At 41.9% G+C, this 15,115-nt stretch overlaps 1 protein-coding gene across 1 annotated transcript in view; it reads left to right on the top strand.

Moving 5' to 3' along the window:
- The window catches only part of LOC137380809 (uncharacterized), a 60,919-nt gene extending 46,030 nt beyond the window's left edge, over nucleotides 1-14,889 (top strand). The window contains exon 5 of the mRNA XM_068053188.1: nucleotides 13,637-14,889. Coding sequence (XP_067909289.1) covers nucleotides 13,637-14,889 — 1,253 coding nt within the window. The remainder of the gene's footprint in view (nucleotides 1-13,636) is intronic.
- The last annotated feature ends 226 nt before the right edge of the window (nucleotides 14,890-15,115 follow it).

Genomic DNA, 15,115 nt, shown 5'->3' with positions numbered 1-15,115 from the left:
AAAAACATCTGCAAGCAACTGTTGGGAATTTGAAACAACAACAGAAAGTGTTGCTAATACACAGCAATTCAGTCAACATCTGTAAAAATAAAAGACAATTTAACATTTCAGGTGTGACCATTTGTTAGAACAGAAAACTGAAAAATCTATGACTCTATAAGCAAGCAATTCCATATTGTTGGGAAAAAAGTGGGTGCCAACTCCACTTTTTGTATCAGAGCTTCTGAAATCCCCTATTTCCTCAGAAACTCCCCTGAGCATTGGTCGACCTGACTCTTGACTGTGCCTGCCCCTTTTCCCATCCATCTGCTCTCAGTCCTTCTCTTTTCACTCAAAACAGGTTTCCCTTTGCCTGCACCTTCTAATCCAGAATCACTTATTTTTGCCAGTTCACCTTCCACCAGTTAGAACATGATTCCACCACCAAACACATCTTCCCTTCCTCTCCACTTTCTGAAGGGACGTTTCCCTCTGGAATTAAAAGAGAATATGCTTCCAAAACCCAGCAGGTCAGGCAGCCTCAGTGGAGGAAGGATCATAGACGTGAAATGTTAAGCTATGTTGATGCTGCCTGACCTGCTGAGTGTTTTCAAAATGTTCTGTTTTTATTTCCAGATTTCCAGCATCTGCAGTACTTTGCTTTTTGTTTCACTTTCCTTCTTCCACCACTCCATGTTTTAGCTGCCCTCCAGCTGGCATCTTACAGTGTAATCGTGGCAGATACAGTACCTGTTCATTCACTCCTTGCACTTCCTCCAATCTTCTATACCGTATTTGCTGCACACAATGTGGTTCCCTCTACATTGGGAAGATCAAATGCAAATTAGCCAGCTGCTTTGCTGAATGCTTCCATTCTGCTCTTGGTGTTCCTGGAGCTCACAACTTTAATTCCCACCCTGACCTTTCTCTCTTTGGCCTCCTACACAGTTCCAACCAGCCTCAACCTAATCTTGCAAACAAAAATGACAGACAGTCAAAAAGCAAGACCAGCTCATCCATCAAGCCTGCCCTACCCAGTCAACCCATCTGCAGCTATGTAATCTCCTCAGAAAGACAAAAAAAGCAGCTAAAAACCCACAGCCAATTGAGAGACATAGTCTGGAGAATTTCTCTAAGACCCCCTGAGGCAATCAACACTAGTTCGGAAGACCACAATGACCATGATTTAAATTATTAAGTAATCCAAATTACTTTTTATTTGTTGTGATCACTGTCCCAACCAGGAATTTGTCCTGATCTCTTTTGAAGATATGCAGTGATTGGTGGCAAGTTATTTCATTGGTCTGCTGTCCTCCGGGAAAGAAGTAAGTTCTTGAAATCTAGTCCTGCTGTTACATAACTCACATGCATGACCCCTGGTCCTTCCTAATCCATCTTATTGAAGTAGCTTGTCAATAAAAACACAGTCCAGTCCCTTCCTTATTTTAAACACTTTTATCATATCACTGCAGAGTCTCCGAATCTCTAAATATACCCAGCTTTTTAAGGCAATCTGGGTGCCAAAATGGGTATCATTCTAGTGGCTGTCCTCTAATTTTTTTCTGAAGCCTCCATATCACCTACCATGTGAGGGGAGAAAAACTATTGTATTTGTTTTATATTGAATCATCCTGATAATGCAACCTAATACACGTTTTGCTTTGGCTATTGCTTCATAGGATTGTTCGTGAACCTTAAATGAATTATAGACTATAATGATGCGACTTTTTTCTTGGACTACACTTCTCTACCCTCTAGAGTAACCCTCTGCAACCTTTTTTTACCTGAAGAGCCTTTTTAAAAAAATGCCTAAAATAAAAACTATGGGGGGCTGCAAGACTAAAATTCGGCATTTCTAAACCAAATACCTGGCAATTTGACAAGTGTCACTGGTAGAATGCATATTTTGCATGTATAATAAAATACGTGTTAAATTTATGTATTAATAGTAAAAAAACCTAAATTAAAATATACCTAACCCTGAATTATCTTGTTTTTAAATTTTTTTGCTATAATTTTGTCAATAAAGTCATCTTTAAAACAAACTTTAACTTATGACACGAAGAATTAAGACAATTTTTTCAGCTATTGATTCTCGTGATAAAAACAAGCTTCTAATAGCACATTCAGAATAATTTATCATCTCAGCTATATTAGAAACAATAATGGTCGCAACCATAAAACCTGTTCCTTGAATCAAAGGCGTTAATCTATAACGATGGTGTCGCTATACCACTTGAAAAGGTTTATTTAAAGAACAATAATGTTTTTTGTTAAAATAATCATTTGAAATTGTAAAGTGCAGCATAATGATTAGCCTTTTATTCTCCAAATAAAAACATGGGTGTTACTTTCCTTGACTTAATTATTTTTAATCTTTTATCATGTTAATACGATCCAACCAGAAAAGGTTGGGGGCCGCAAGTGAGATGTTAAAAAGCTTTGGAGCTGCAGGTTGCAGACCCCTGATCTAGAGTGTAAGGTGTTAGTCCTGCCCATCTGCATAACACCACATTTGTCTAAGTTGCCAAGCCTGGGCATGTTCCTTCATCACATCAAGATCCATTTGGAGTAGTTTATTCACATCCACAGTCCTAACATTTGCACAAGTCTTCACATTGCTAGTGAAAGGTTTTCAATGAAGCTCTTGAACATTGAGGTTAGGTGTCAGAGGTTTACTAAACATGCAATACCTCCGATATTAGTTAAGCTTACACTTAAAAGGTCATACTTACAATCACACCTAATGATGGTTGGCTGAGGATTCAAAGTGTTAATAGTTCTGAGTTCAGTGGTTCATATCCAAATACTCATTTACGAACTGTCAGTATTTATACATTTCTCTCACTCCTTCCATGTGACAATCTACTTATTACATTACGTTATTATATAAAAGTTAAAATACAACTGCTTATAAGAATTTAATTGATATATCCTTAATTAATAACTTTAATTTTCCTTACTTAACAAGCTCTTTCTATTGGCCTAACCCCCTTTAATTATTAGTCTGTCATTATTTCTGTATCATTGGTAACAATTAAAATGGATAATAATGTATGCCCAGATGTTTTCTTTAGCCAAATTAACACTGTTATAGAATCATTGAATGGTTACAGCACAAAGGAAGCCATTCGGCCTATCATGTTCATGTCAGCTCTCTGCAAGAGCAACTCAGCTAGTCTCACTCCTCTGCCTTTCCCTTCTAATTCTGCAAATGTTTTCTCTTCAAGTAATTATCCAATTCCCTTTTGAAAGCCACATTTGAATCTGCCTCCACCACATTTTCAGACAGTGCATTCCAGATCCTAACCACTCACTGTGTAAAAAAGATTTTCCTCATGTTGCCTTTGGTTCTTTTGTCATTCATCTTAAACCAGTGTGCTCTGGTTCTCGACCTTTCCACCAATGGGAGCAGTTTCTCACAATCTACTCTGTCCAGATCCCTCATGATTTTGAACACCTTTATCAAATCTCCTCTCAACATTCTTTTCTCCAAGGAGAATAGCTCAGCTTCTCCAATCTATCCACGTAGCTGAAGTCGATCATTCCTGGAACCGTTTTCATAAATCTTTTCTGCACCCTCTCCAAAGCCTACACATCCTTCCTAAAGTGTGGTGTCCAGAATTGGACACAGTAAATCAGTTGAAGCTGAAGCAGTGTTTTGTAAAGGTTCACCATAACTTCCTTGCTATTGTACTCTACGCTGCAATTTATAAAGCTCAGTATCCTGTATGCCTTATTAACTGCTTTCTCAACCTGCCCTGCCACCTGCACCGATTTGTGCACACATACCCCCAGGCCCCTCTGCTCCTGCACTTCTTTTAGAATTGTATCCTTTATTTTATATTGCCTTTTCTCATTCCTCCTACTAAAATCTAGCACAAGCAAATCGCACTGCGAGGACATTGGCCCTGCTCAGTTCATGTGCAATCCCTCCAGTCTGAACAGGTCCCATCTCTCCAGAACTGGTCCCAAAGTCCCAGGAATCTAAAACCCTCCCTCCTGCACCATCTCTCAAGCCACTCATTCATCTGCTCTATTCTCCTATTTCCATACTCACTAGCTTGTGGCACTGGGAATAATCCAGAGATTACTATCTTTGAGATCCTGCTTGCTAGTTTCTTTCCTAGCTCCCTAAACTCTGCCTGCAAGACCTCATCCCTCCTTATATTCATTGGTACCGATATGGACCACGATCGCTGGCTGTTCACCCTCCTCAGAGTGCTCTGAAGCCGCTCAGTAACATCCAGTAACGTACCATCCAGGAATCACATCTGTTTCTGCAGAAACACCTGTCTGTTCCCCTAACTGTCGAATCGCCTATCATTATTGCTTTCCCACTTTTCCTCCTACCCACCCTGTACAGCTGAGCCAGCTGTGGTCTGTGGACATGGCTTTGGCTACATTCCCAAGAGGAACCATCATCCTCGCCAGTATTCAGAACTGAATACTGGTCGGAGAGCGAGTTGCACTCAGGGAATTCCTGCACCATCTGCCTGGTCCTTCTTGACTGCCTGGTGGGCACCCATTCCTGCACGGCCTTAAACTGCGGAGTGGCAACATCCAGAAATATGCTATTCACGAAACTCTCAATGCTGCCGATGCTCCACAGTGATGCCAGCTGCTGCTGAAGCTCTGAAACCCGGAGCTTGAGCTGCTCCAGCTGACAACACTTCCTGCGCATATGGTTGTCCTGGAGACAAAAAGCATCCTGCAGTTCCCACATGTTACACGATGTGCACTCCACAGGATGAGATGCCTAAACCGGCTTGTATTTATTAGATTATTAACTGATTTAACCAAAATAAATGTAAGACTTAAATAAATACAGATTCACCAGCTACTCACCAATCAGCTGCTTCCTTTGTGCTGTTGTCACTTTATTTTATAAATAAAGTGCTCAAGCACTGTCTCAAAGCGTTTTACAGTCCATGAAGTATTTTCAAGTGTAGTCACTGTTGTAATGTAGGAAACACAGAGGCTAATTTGTGCACAGCAAACTCGCATAAACGGCAATATGATCATGACCAATAATCTGTTTTTGTGATGTTGATTGAGGGATAAATATTGGCCAGGACATTGGGGATAACTCCCCTGCTCTTCTTCAAAATATGGGATTTTTGATATCCATCTGAGCAGACAGATGGGACCTTGGTTCAACATCGCATCCAAAAGACTTCACCTCCCTCAGTACTGCACTGGAGTGTCAGCCCTGATTCTTATGTTCCAGCCCTGGAACAGGAACTGAGCCCTGAACCTTGAGATCGCAGAGAGGAGTTTATCAACTGAACCACGGCTGACATTTATAGGGAGTTTAACAAATATTTTACTTATTTTAGTTTTATTAATTAGTTTAACTAGTTACGACCAAGGTGGGAGGAGTGCACTGTTAATCCAGTCCCACTTCTCCACAGTCACAACATATTCTTTAAATTTTCCCACTTACTGACGCAGTCAATAGGATACATTAGGCTGAATTTTACTGGCCCCTTGACGCTGCGAGTCACAGTGCAGGGGCCGGTAAAATGCTGCGGGGAGAGCCCTGCCTCGACCTGCGATATTGAGAAGGGCCCACTGCATATTATCGGTGCAGCCCACCCACCGCCAGGCGGTGGGCCCTATATCTCCATATTAAAATCAGGCCTAATGAAATTCAAATTAACCTACCTGCAGGCGGTGGCTGTCCCACTCCAATATTACGGTCCCCGTTCGTACTCCGCGCGTCTCCGGTACTCTGCACGGAGTTCTGGGCGAGAACCTGGTGGAGAGGGGGAAGCAATAGAATTTTCAGGACAGGAGGGGTGGAAGAGCGGGGAAATCAATTTTAATTGGATGTGGGAATGGTGGGAAGGGGTTGAAGGGCAAAAGATTGAAGGTGGGAAGGAAAGTTCGGGCCTTTGTAAAATCAATGGACGGTCATTTCGGGCAATGAATTGACCATTGGGGGGGTTGGGGAAGGGCCTCCATCTCTTAATTATTTATTGAAAACATATTAAGTTTATTTTATCTTTAAAAATTTAAATGTGTGTTAAGGGCTTAAAGCCCTTTAAAAATGGCGCCGGCGCCTGTGCGGTGGCGCTGGATGCTGTTGCCGGGGATGCGGCGGCCGCTCCACCCCCTCTATTTAAATGAGCCCCCATGCATAATATCGCAGGGGCTCCTCGGCGGCACTTCCGTGTTGGAAGACCGCTGAGTTGAAAGAGCGCTACCGTGGAGCGCGGTGCGCTGATAAAATTCAGGCCATTATTTTCCCCAGAATAGACACACTAGATGGGTTTCTTTACTGAACAACAAAATTACCCAGGTTAATAGGGCTGTTAAGAAGGCATATGGTGTGTTAGCTTTTATTAGTAGGGGGATCGAGTTTCGGAGCCACGAGGTCATGCTGCAGCTGTACAAAACTCTGGTGAGACCGCACCTGGAGTATTGCGTGCAGTTCTGGTCACCGCATTATAGGAAGGATGTGGAAGCTTTGGAAAGGGTGCAGAGGAGATTTACTAGGATGTTGCCTGGTATGGAGGGAAGGTCTTACGAGGAAAGGCTGAGGGACTTGAGGTTGTTTTCGTTAGAGAGAAGGAGGAGGAGGTGACTTAATAGAGACATATAAGATAATCAGAGGGTTAGATAGGGTGGATAGTGAGAGTCTTTTTCCTCGGATGGTGATGGCAAACATGAGGGGACATAGCTTTAAGTTGAGGGGTGATAGATATAGGACAGATGTCAGAGGTAGTTTCTTTACTCAGAGAGTAGTAGGGGCGTGGAACGCCCTGCCTGCAACAGTAGTAGACCCGCCAACTTTAAGGGCATTTAAGTGGTCATTGGATAGACATATGGATGAAAATGAAATAGTGTAGGTCAGATGGTTTCACAGGTCGGTGCAACATCGAGGGCCGAAGGGCCTGTACTGCGCTGTAATGTTCTAATTCTAATTAATAGCTTATTATAAAACAAGTTTTAACTAGTAATGAAGTAAAATATTTCACATAGATCAAATTTTTAAAAATCCGAAGTTAAATACCTTAGTCCCTTCACACTCACACACATATATATATACACAGGTTAACTGAAAAATTAGAACAGGATTTTTAGATCAGAGTTCTATTACAGACAAAAAAACACACCTTGCCCACTCCTGGCAAATAAATAGCAGATGAGACACTCTGCATCAAATTGGCACACAGTCCACTCTTCGAGCGCACGCAGGCAGAATCTTCAGAATCTTCCAGAATTAGTCCTCTTCAGGCAGCATTGAAAGGTAATTTAGCAGGCTTTCTTCAAATACAGAAAACAAGACAACGCAACACAGTGGACTTCAAAGAGTCCTTTTAGGGAATTGCGGGAAAGCGAGCTGAGTTGTAGTCTTCTGTTCATCCTTGGAATTCTCTCCTTCTTCTGTCCTTTTTTGACACTTCAGCAGCACTTGACTTTTTGAAAACATTCAGCAAAAATCTGGTCTCTTCCTCCAGAAGATAAAACAAACACTGACTGACAACCAGAAAACTTGTCAGTTTTTCTGCCCATCCCAAGTGTTCTATTGCTACTTTTTTTTTATTCTTTCATGGTCTGTGGGCATCACAGGCCAGGCCAGCATTTATTGCCCATCCCTAATTGCCCTTGAACTGAGTGGCTTGCTTGGCCATTTCAAGGGCATGTAAGAGTCAACCACATTGCTGTGGATCTGGAGTCACATGTAGGCCAGACCAGGTAAGGACAGCAGATTTCCTTCCCTAAAGGACATTAGTGAACCAGATGGGTTTTACAACAATTGACAATGATTTCATGGCCATCATTAGACTAGCTTTAAATTCCAGATTTTTAATTGAATTCATATTCCACCTTCTGCTGTGGTGGGATTTGAACCCATGTCCCCAGAGCAATACCTGGGTCTCTGGGTTACTAGTCCAATCAAAGGAGCACCTGTCAATTTTCTACCCCTGTTGCCAGGGTTTCTGTTTGAAGCCTAGCCCGAGCATGTGACAAACAGCAACACTGTTGCCAATCCAGCTCCCTCACTGTCCTCTTGATTGAAAAACTGATCCAACATTTATTTAGCTTAACCATAAATTCTTTTTCAAAAAATATTTTTTAACAATACAGAATCACTTTCATAACACTAGTTAAGCTATAAATTTAATACAGTACTTTCAGTTTCCTAGTCTTAGTTTAAACTGATGCCCAAATTTAGAGAGAAAAGAAATTAATACTCACCAACCAATTACTTACTGTCTTGTGATGTCACTTCTTGATTTTTTTGTTATTGTTGCTTTTTTCTCATAGTGCAGTCTCTCTCTCTGCTGATTTATCTCCACTCTGTTGTCAGACCTCCTGCTGTTCTCTTGCTCTTGCTCTTGCTCTCTCTCCATCCCTCTCTCCGCCACTCCTTTATTCCGGCAGGGCTCGGACCTTCCGTTGTTTTCGCAGGGCTCTCTCTTTCTCTCTCCCCGCCGCTGCTTTATCCCCGCTGTGCTCTCGGACTTGCTGCTGTTCTTGCAGTGTGCTCTCTCTTTCTGTCTGCAGCTTTATCCCTGCTGTGCTGTCAGACCTCCTGCAGTTCCCAGAGTTCCCTCTCTCACTGCCACTGCTTTGTCCCCACTGTGCTTTGGGCCTTCCACTGTTCTCACAGTACGCTCTGTGTGTCTCTCTCTCACTCTCTTTCACTCTTTCTATCTGCTGCTTTATCCCTGTTGTGCTCTCAGACCTCCCAATGTTCTGGCAGTGCTCTCTCTCTCTCTGTCTCACTCTCCTCTACTGCTGTATCCCTGCTGTGCTCTCAGAGCTCCTGCTGTTCCTGTGTTTCTCTCTCTCTCACGTTCTCTCTCTCTCTCTTTCTATATTAATGATTTAGATGAGGGAACTAAATGTAATATCTCCAAATTTGCAGACGACACAAAACTGGGTGGGAGGGTGAGTTATGAGGAGGATGCAGAGAGGCTTCAGGGTGATTTGGACAAGTTGAGTGAGTGGGCAAATGCATGGTAGATGCAGTATAATGTGGATAAATGTGAGGTTATCCACTTTGATAGCAAAAACAGGAAGGCAGATTATTACCTGAACGGTTATAAACTGAGAGAGGGAAATGTGCAGCGAGACCTGGGTGTTCTCGTACATCAGTCGCTGAAGGTAAGCATGCAGGTGCAACAGGCGGTAAAAAAGGCACATGGTACGTTGGCCTTCATATCGAGAGGATTCGAGTGCAGGAGCAGGGATGTCTTGCTGCAATTATACAGGGCCTTGGTGAGGCCACATCTGGAATATTGTGTGCAGTTTTGGTCTCCTTATCTGAGGAAGGATGTTCTTGCTATAGAGGGAGTGCAGCGAAGGTTTACCAGACTGATTCCTGGGATGGCGGGACTGACGTATGAGGAGAGATTGAGTCGGTTAGGATTATATTCGCTGGAGTTCAGAAGAGTGAGGGGGGATCTCATAGAAACCTATAAAATTCTAACAGGACTTGACAGGGTAGCTGCAGGAAGGATGTTCCCGATGGTGGGGGAGTCCAGAACCAGGGGTCATAGTCTAAGGATACGGGGTAAACCTTTCAGGACTGAGATGAAGAGAAATCTCTTCACCCAGAGAATGGTGAGCCTGTGGAATTCGCTGCCACAGAAAGTAGCTGAGGCCAAAACATTGTATGTTTTCAAGAAGGAGTTAGATATAGCTCTTGGGTTTAAAGGGATCAACGAATATGGGGGTAAAGCGGGAACAGGTTACTGAGTTGGATGATCAGCCATGATCATAATGAATGGCGGAGCAGGCTCAAAGGGCCGAATGGCCTACTCCTGCTCATATTTTCTATGTTTCTATGTCTGTGTTTCTCTCTCACTCTCACAAATGATTAAAGTTCCCTGAAACTTTAGTAACTAATATGCAATATGCACGTCTTTTATTAATTCTCTTATTATTTAATTCTGAAACTGACTATTGCTGTATGATCAGCCTGGCCTAACAGCCCTGTGATATTTTAAATTGGCTTATACTTCTCTGTTTAACAGGCAAAAGCTAAAGATTAATATTACTACAATATAAAAATAAATCAGTAGTACAACATTAGCAGATTTCAGGACACAGCCTATTAAGCTCCAAATATGGCAGGCAGGAAGTGCATGCACATTTCTGATGGGAAGTCTGCCTCCAGCCACATTGGATAAGGTAGATGTGATGGCAGCAGGAACACACATCGGAAACATTTAAAACCTAGAATAATGTATTCAAACTAAAGTCCTGTGTCTTCTGGAGAACTTGCATTTGATTTTTGCATGCTCCTGTGGTTTAACAGCCACATGTTGAACTTGCATAGCACAACATGAAGCTAAATGGCAGGAAAATCTCTTCCCCAACCCCCACCAGCACTATTTAAAGGAATGATGCTGTACTTAACGGTTAGTTGCTGGTTTATCATTTTAGGCTGCTGCTTGACTTCTGGATGTTCTTTGGTGGGTTTTATCGTTCAAGAAAGATTGCTTTGTATAAATAGAGTCATAGAGTCATAGAAACAGGGCAAGATTTGGCTGGTGTTGCACCGTTACATAGAAACATAGAAAATAGGAGCAGGAGTAGGCCATTTGGCCCTTTGAGCCTGCTCCGCCATTCATTATGATCATGGCTGATCATCCAGCTCAGTAGCCTGTTCCTGCTTTTGCCCCATACCCTTTGATCCCTTTCGACCCAAGGGCTATATCTCACTCCTTCTTGAAAACATACAATGTATTGGCCTCAACTGCTTTCTGTGGTAGTGAATTCCACAGGCTGACCACTCTCTGGGTGAAGAAATTTCTCCTCATCTCAGTCCTGAATGGTTTACCCCGTATCCTTAGACTCTGACCCCTGGTTCTGGGCTTCCGCACCATCGGGAACATCCTTCCTGCATCTACCCTGTCAAGTCCTGTTAGAATTTTATAGGTTTCTATGAGATTCCCCCCTCACTCTTCTGAACTCCAGCGAATATAATCCTAACCGACTCAATCTCTCCTCATACGTCAGTCCTGCCATCCCAGGAATCAGTCTGGTAAAACTTCGCTGCACTCCCTCTATAGCAAGAACATCCTTCCTCAGCTAAAGAGACCAAAACTGCACACAATATTCCAGGTGTGGCTTCACCAAGACCCTGTATAATAGCAGCAAGACATCCCTTCTCTTGTACTTGAATCCACTTGCAATGAAGGCCAACATACCATTTGCCTTTTTTACCGCCTGTTGGACCTGCATGCTTACCTTCAGCGACTGATGTACGAGAACACCCAGGTCTCGTTGCATATTCCCCTCTCTCAGTTTATAGCCATTCAGATAATAATCTGCCTTCCTGTTTTTGCTATCAAAGTGGATAACCTCACATTTATCCACATTATATTGCATCTGCCATGCATTTGCGCACTCACTCAACTTGTCCAAATCACCTTGAAGCCTCTCTGCATCCTCCTCCCACCCAGTTTTGTGTCATCTGCAAATTTGGAGATATTACATTTAGTTCCCTCATCTAAATCATTAATATATATTGTGAATAGCTGAGGTCCTAGCACCGATCCCTGCAGTACCCCATTAGTCACTGCCTGCCATTCAGAAAAAGACCCATTTATCCCTACTCTTTGTTTCCTATCTGCCAACCAATTTTCTATCCGTCGCAATACACCACCCTCAATCCCATGCGCTTTAATTTTACATGCTAATCTCTTATGTGGGACTTTGTCGAAAGCCTTCTGAAAGTCCAAATAAACCACATCCACTGGCTCCCCCTCATCAACTCTACTAGCTACATCCTTAAAGAATTCTACTAGATTTGTCAAGCATGATTTCCCTTTCGTAAATCCATGCTGACTCTGTCTGATTCTACCACTGTTCTCCAAGTACTCTGGTCTACTATAAAGTCTTTGATAATGGACTCTAGAATTTTCCCCACTACCGACGTCAGGCTGACTGGTCTATAATTCCTAGCTTTCTCTCTACCTCTCTTTTTAAATAGTGGGGTTACATTAACTACCCTCCAATCTGTAGGAACTGTTCCAGAGTCTATAGAATCTTGGAAGATGACCACCAATGCATCCACTATTTCTAGGGCCACTTCCTTAAGTACCCTGGGATGCCCACCATCAGGCCCTGGGGATTTATCGGCCTTCAATCCCATCAATTTCCCCAACACCATTTCTCTACCAATACTGATTTCCTTCAGTTCTTCTCTCTCACTAAGCCCTGTGTTCCCCAACATTTCTGGTATGATATTTGTGTCCTGCTTTGTGAAGACAGAACCAAAGTATGCATTTAGTTGGTCCGCCATTTCTTTGTTCCCCATAATAAATTCCCCATTTCTAACTGTAAGGGATCTACATTTGTTTTCACTAATCTTTTTCTCTTCACATACCTATAGAAACTTTTACAGTCAGTTTTTATGTTCCCCGCAAGCTTGCTCTCGTACTCTATTTTCCCCTTCTTAATCAATCCCTTGGTCCTCCTTTGCTGAATTCTAAACTGCTCCCAATCCTCATGTCTGTTGTTTTTTCTGGTGAATTTATATGCCTCTTCCTTGGATCTAATGCTATCTCTAAAGTCCCTTGTAAGCCATGGTTTGGCTACCTTTCCTGTTTTACTTTTGTGCCAGACAGGAATAAACAACTGTTGCAGTTCATCCATGTGCTCTTAGAATGTTTGCCATTGCCTTTTCACCGTCGTTCCTTTAAGTAACGTTACCCAATCCATCATAGCCAACTCACGCCTCATACCTTCGTAGTTTCCTTTACTAAGATTCAGGACCCTCGTCTCAGAATCAGCTATGTCACTCTCCACCTTGATGAAGAATTCTACTATATTATGGTCGCTCATCCCCAAGGGGTCTCACACAACTAGATTGTCAATTATTCCTCTCTCATTACACAATACCCATCAAGGGATATGGGGAGAAAGTGGGAACAGGGTGCTGAATTAAACTATCAGCCATGATCTTTTTTGAATGGCAGAGCAGGCCGAATGGCCTATTCCTCTCCTATTTTCTATGTTTCTATGGTACTTCTTCCAGATGGTTGTGATCCTTTTCCTTAACGGGTGGAGGGCGTCCACATTCTTTACAGCTGAAATGAAAGATCAGCCAGGCTGGATTCAAACCCAGCTCCAACAGTTGAATGGCCATTGTATCTGTGCCTGTCAGTTCCTCCCACCTGGGGCTGTTATTAGTGTGATCTTAGCCTCAGAGGAAATTACTTGGTTCTTTTCTCATCTCCCTATTTAAGATAAGGTAATTCCAACTCTATCTTTTAGTTGGAATTCTGTTTCCCCACCCTCAAGCCATATCGACCTCAAGTTCATTTACAGTTAACTAGCCCTCTCAGGTAATTTGTTGCACACATTTCCAATTTATGAAGTGCACAATTTTAATCAACGGTAAATTGTGGGGATGTGTGTCTGAATTCCTAATAAGTGCTCCTGATGAATGCTCATTGATAGGGTGATTTTATAAAAATTACGACTTAAGTAAGTGATCAGAATTGAACATGAGATGTGATTAACTATTGTATTGTAATTTGTTATAATCTTGAGCATTTTTAAAGTGCGCAATAAATTAATACACATTTGTTTGCCGCACATAAGTATTAAAAAGTGACCAGATATTTCTATGTTCAGTACATGATCAAGAAATCAGGATTACTTAAACTGTAAGTGTGTCTTTCTGCAGGTGATGTACATGCTGTCTTGTGTAAAAATGGAAAAGGTTACCGTTTAACTGAAAACCACAGCACCTCAAACCGTAAAGAACGTAAACGTATTCTTCAGACTGGTGGAACAATCAGTAAAAATAAACAACATGGGCTTGTAGAGGGATTCATTCAATCAACACGAGGGCTTGGATACCATGGAGACCCCAAGCTTAAAACATCTATTGTACCAATACCATATACTGTCTCTGTCCCTATTGATTCCTCATGCCAGTTTCTTGTTCTAGCTTCAAGTGGATTTTGGAAAGTGCTGAATAGACATGAAGTAGTTTCAATCTCATTGGAAATGCTTTCTTTTTATTTTAGATTTTTGCACACAGACTCTAAAGTAATTCCCTCAATAATTCGTTCAGTACACATTATGGACCTAGATGAGTCGGACTTTGACAGAAGATTTTCCATAATACACTTGCTTGAGGAGTTTTCACAGCAGGGGCACAAAGCTGCTTTGATGTCCACTGAACGTTTGTTTGAGGAGCTTTTAATAGGCAAGAAACATGGTCAGAACAGGGAGACCATAGAACATCTACTCAGTTATTTTCCACTAAGTAAGGAACGTGGTGCTCTTGGGCAAACCATGGATCACTTACTTGAGAACCTTGCAGCAAAGGAGGTATCCATGATATTCAGTAAAAATATTCTTGATCAGGTTTCATCAGAGCTGGAACATGACAGCAATATATTCATTGAAAATTTTCATGAGGATACTTCGGATGAGGAACACAGGGAGGACAGAAAAAAGGTGGACAATTTTCCTGAGAAACCTCTACCAGAAAAGGAAGTTAAGGAAAACAGGACTTCAGCAGAACACTTTACTGAGGAGGAATACAATGATGACAGTCTATCAGTGACTTATGTTGCTGAGCAGCTTTCCCGCACAGAGGGACTAAATGCTCACTATAGCCAAGAGAATATAACCAAAACATCAGTGTCCTTGAGTTCTGAGCAAATTAGAAAACCTTCGCCAGAAAGGTTTGCCAGTGAAAAACTATATGAAGAAACTTATCTTATGAATCAGGGAGAAAACATAGAAGTCTCAAATCAGGAAACAGCTGAGGAACGACAAGAAATTCCATATGAAACTTTAGCAAATACCATCAGCAAACGATTAGTTGAAACTGCTAAACAAGCAGGAGCTTGTGATAACATAACAGTGCTCATATTGTTGCTTCCTGGATGTGCTAAATTACATTCTGTAGAAGAAAAGAAATGATGTAAACTCATCCACTTCAGAAATGGTACGTTTAAAGAAATTTCAACTTTATGTCTATCTGAACATTAAGCTGGTTACAGCTGGATATAACACATTTGTTAATTTTTTTAAAAAAGCAACTGGCTTATATCACTGTACACAAAAATTCAATGTTTGTTCCATCCACAATATAAACTTTACCTAAAATACAGGGAACATATGTTGATGGTTAAGTGGATAAGTGGGC

This window comes from Heterodontus francisci, chromosome 2 (assembly GCF_036365525.1).
Source record: "Heterodontus francisci isolate sHetFra1 chromosome 2, sHetFra1.hap1, whole genome shotgun sequence".
Taxonomy (NCBI): domain Eukaryota; kingdom Metazoa; phylum Chordata; class Chondrichthyes; order Heterodontiformes; family Heterodontidae; genus Heterodontus; species Heterodontus francisci.
The sequence above is the reverse complement of the archived record's forward strand: the minus strand, read 5'-3'. Positions and strand labels throughout refer to the sequence as shown.